At 30.3% G+C, this 3,421-nt stretch overlaps 1 protein-coding gene across 1 annotated transcript in view; it reads right to left on the reverse strand.

Annotated features, from left to right (window-relative positions):
• Positions 1–387: 387 nt before the first annotated feature.
• Positions 388–3,421, reverse strand: part of LOC108552518 (netrin-1-like) — a gene marked incomplete at its 3' end in the record, with an annotated part of 32,930 nt that continues 29,896 nt past the window's right edge. The window contains exons 3-4 of the mRNA XM_017907117.1: positions 2,625–2,693; positions 388–598 (exon numbers count right to left, since the gene is read on the reverse strand). Coding sequence (XP_017762606.1) covers positions 388–598; positions 2,625–2,693 — 280 coding nt within the window. The remainder of the gene's footprint in view (positions 599–2,624; positions 2,694–3,421) is intronic.

The raw sequence follows: 3,421 nt of genomic DNA on the forward strand, positions 1-3,421 counted from the left end.
TTCGATTTGCTTTTTCATGTAGAATCACCCCCTCCTCGATTGTACTATCGATACTCGTGTATCGACGATCTATTCGTATAAGCCATAGCCAAGTGCATGCGCACTCGGTGAATATTCAAAGTAGATTTTCTCCAAAACAAAGCTTCGAATCAAAAAATTTTATTCTTCTTTTTCGATTCGTTTCTGCGTGTAATATCCCCCCTCCCGACCCCTCGCCGGTTACAGCGCCGTTGCTGGGACACTCTGTATACAACATTGGAGCAAATAAATAGACGTATCGAAATATAAACCTATTATTTTGATATAAAGAAAAAGGTTAACACCGGAAGGGTTAAATTTTGCAGGATAAAATTCAATAAAGTCCATTACAAAATTTGCACAACTTACATATTCGGTTTGATCTTCGGGCATCTGCAGGCTAAATCGGCTGAGTGTACGTAAAGGAACACGTCGCTACGACGAATCCTCGAGTTTGGAGCTTTCTTGTAAATGAAGTCGACGTTTAAGGTGAAACGTATCCACACTGAACCAGATACACTCGTTCCAGCCGGGGAACCATCGCTCTTTTTGTGCCTGTCTGTTATTCTACCCAGGATAGCTAAACAAAAAAGGTAAAGTATCTTTTAGTTTCCTTTCTATTTTATCAGTTACAGTATCAATTTTTCTTTAACTGGTTGTTCCACCGTGACGTTTAAATTTACGAGTTTAACTCTTCATCGATTCTTCATGTCAAAGAGAAATTGCACTCATCGTACGTCGATCTAATTGCAAGACTATATTCGATACATTTTTATTCTGAAAGTTTGTATAAATTCATTGCAAACGATGCAGATATATAGTGGCCAATTAAAATTAAATTATGCTTTCCAATGCACGATTTTTCGTAATTAAATCAGGATGCAAGTGATTAATGATAGAAGATTTAACACTGAAATTGCAGACTTGTAATAAGTAGCTAAATATATTATATACAAAGGATAATAATTATTGTGGCATGACGAAGACAACTATAATTCTATTTCTATTGGAATAAAAGTCATTAATTTTGTCAAAAGTAACTGTATGTATATAAATAAAATGGTAATTAATTATTATTAATTATATATTTATAATATCAATTATGAAAGATTCTGCCAGAAAATACAGAATTCGTGTAATACTAAATATGGACATATATATTTATGGAACAAGTATGTTTGCATTTAACCCTGTAGCCTTAAGACGATTTTCCATTTAACTCACTAGCGCCACCACGGTCTGTATCTGCAATAATTGTATGGTAAATATCGTAGACATGGTCGAATTATTTTGTAATTTTACCGATATACTCTTGGAATGTTTTTCTTGCTATGTGTCAAATTATTTGCATGATATTGTTGACACAAATTTTTTGGTCGTACATGTATGGCTGTACTCATGAAGGACTTAATGTCTAACGAATTCTGTACTCGTCTTTGGTTTCTTTCATAATTTCTTTACACCGTTTCAACACTTGCAGCTTACAAGGTGCAGTACTATTTTTGAAATTCGAGTGTGCGAGTATACCATTCGCGAGTGACAGCATGGCGATTTCTAATTTAAACGCAGATAATGATCTTTTGCTTAACTCGATAAACAAGAAGCGTGAAAGATCCATTTGTGGTTACTGCGTTTACGAACACGGATAAACCAGTACTGCTTATGGTGCAACGAATGAAGTTATACTCTGCCATATGTAGTAGTACTACGTGTTATTTCACTTGTGACGGGAGGTCAAGAAATATTGTCATTATTACTGGTTGTACAGAAAATAAATCGCCGAGGAATGTGATAACTGCGAATTCCGTTAATTTCAGTAGCTAGCTCAAACGGTACAATTATGGCTGTTAATATTCATGGCATAATGAGAGGAAATTATATGATATATCAAACGAATAAATGGTATGAGAATTCGCTATATATGAAAATACGTATTTAATTATGTTTAACAAGTGTCAATTTTTCGACGTGAGATTACGTTCAAATTTCTTTGTTTTGTATGAATTTTGTGAACTTTGAATATTTGCGAGTATTATGCGAGTATTAGTATATATTTAATATTATATATTATTATTAGTGTATTAATATATTAATTAAATATTACTATATTAGTATTACTGTTATATTAGTATTACTACTATATTAATTAAGTATTACTACACTAGTATTATACTAATAGTAATACTAATACTAATTAGTAATAGTAAGAGTAATAGTGATAGTGATAGTGATAGTGATAGTGATAGTGATAGTGATACTAATTATTAATACTAATAGTAATACTAATACTAGTTATTAATACTAATAGAAATACTAATACTAATTATTAATATTAATAGTAAACTAATATAGCATAATATTATATCAGTATATATACTATTATATACAATAGTACCTATACACACTACAATACACTATACTATATGTTGCCATGTATTAATATTATATGTATATGCTAGTATGAGACTAAACTATATAGTCATATAGAGTATAGTATAATATTGTAGATTATCGTGTCCCTATATATCTTATAATTACTGCATGACTTTGTAGTCTTATAGTTGCGGGGGTACAACTGTAGTACTGGAGAGCACAAGAGTACTTACCATAATCTCTTTTACAATACTTAGTCAAGTTTAATCTTTTGGTGCTGGCTCGACATTTTCCACATTGATCTGTAACAGGAAAAACACAAAATTTTATTCGATTAAATTTTCCGTAGAACAATTGAAATATACCTTTAATTAGCTTATTATACTCCTTATCAAATTTAAAAATCTACGTTGACTGTGAAATAATACACCCCTTGCTAATCAGATTTTTATTATGCTACAATTTTTATACAAAATCTATTTTTATAGCGTAAAACTTTATGTACGTATTTTATATAAATTAACATATAAGTTCCTTTCCAAATTTTTCGAAAATGCTTTCTCATAAATTTTATTACACACATTCGATGTACTTTTATCGTCCCATAGTAAAATAATAAATAAGATTATATATGATATAAACGGTTTAAAATATTAAGTGCAAATTTGAAATAACAATTTGTTAATTAATCGAACTGGCATAATTTTGTCTGTAATGACTAATTTTCAACTACAGACGTATACATGTATACGTTTTCAGTGGATCGATCTCTCCCTGCCCAATAAATTAAAACGAAAGGAAGGCTATGAAATCATCCTGATTTTCTGCTTGACTGATATACAAATACACGCGAGCGCTTAAGTGCTTGTTTAAATTATTAGTCGTACTACTTGTGATTGCATCGTTCAAAATTTGTACGTATATATGACATAATAGTGGTAATGTAAGTGTAAAATTATTATATTTCACTGAAAAACTAAATAACTCTTGTATAATTTTAAATATTATTAATTTTAATAATATTTAATTT

This window comes from Eufriesea mexicana, unplaced genomic scaffold (genome assembly GCF_001483705.2).
Source record: "Eufriesea mexicana isolate 0111107269 unplaced genomic scaffold, ASM148370v2 scaffold4744748849, whole genome shotgun sequence".
Classification (NCBI taxonomy): domain Eukaryota; kingdom Metazoa; phylum Arthropoda; class Insecta; order Hymenoptera; family Apidae; genus Eufriesea; species Eufriesea mexicana.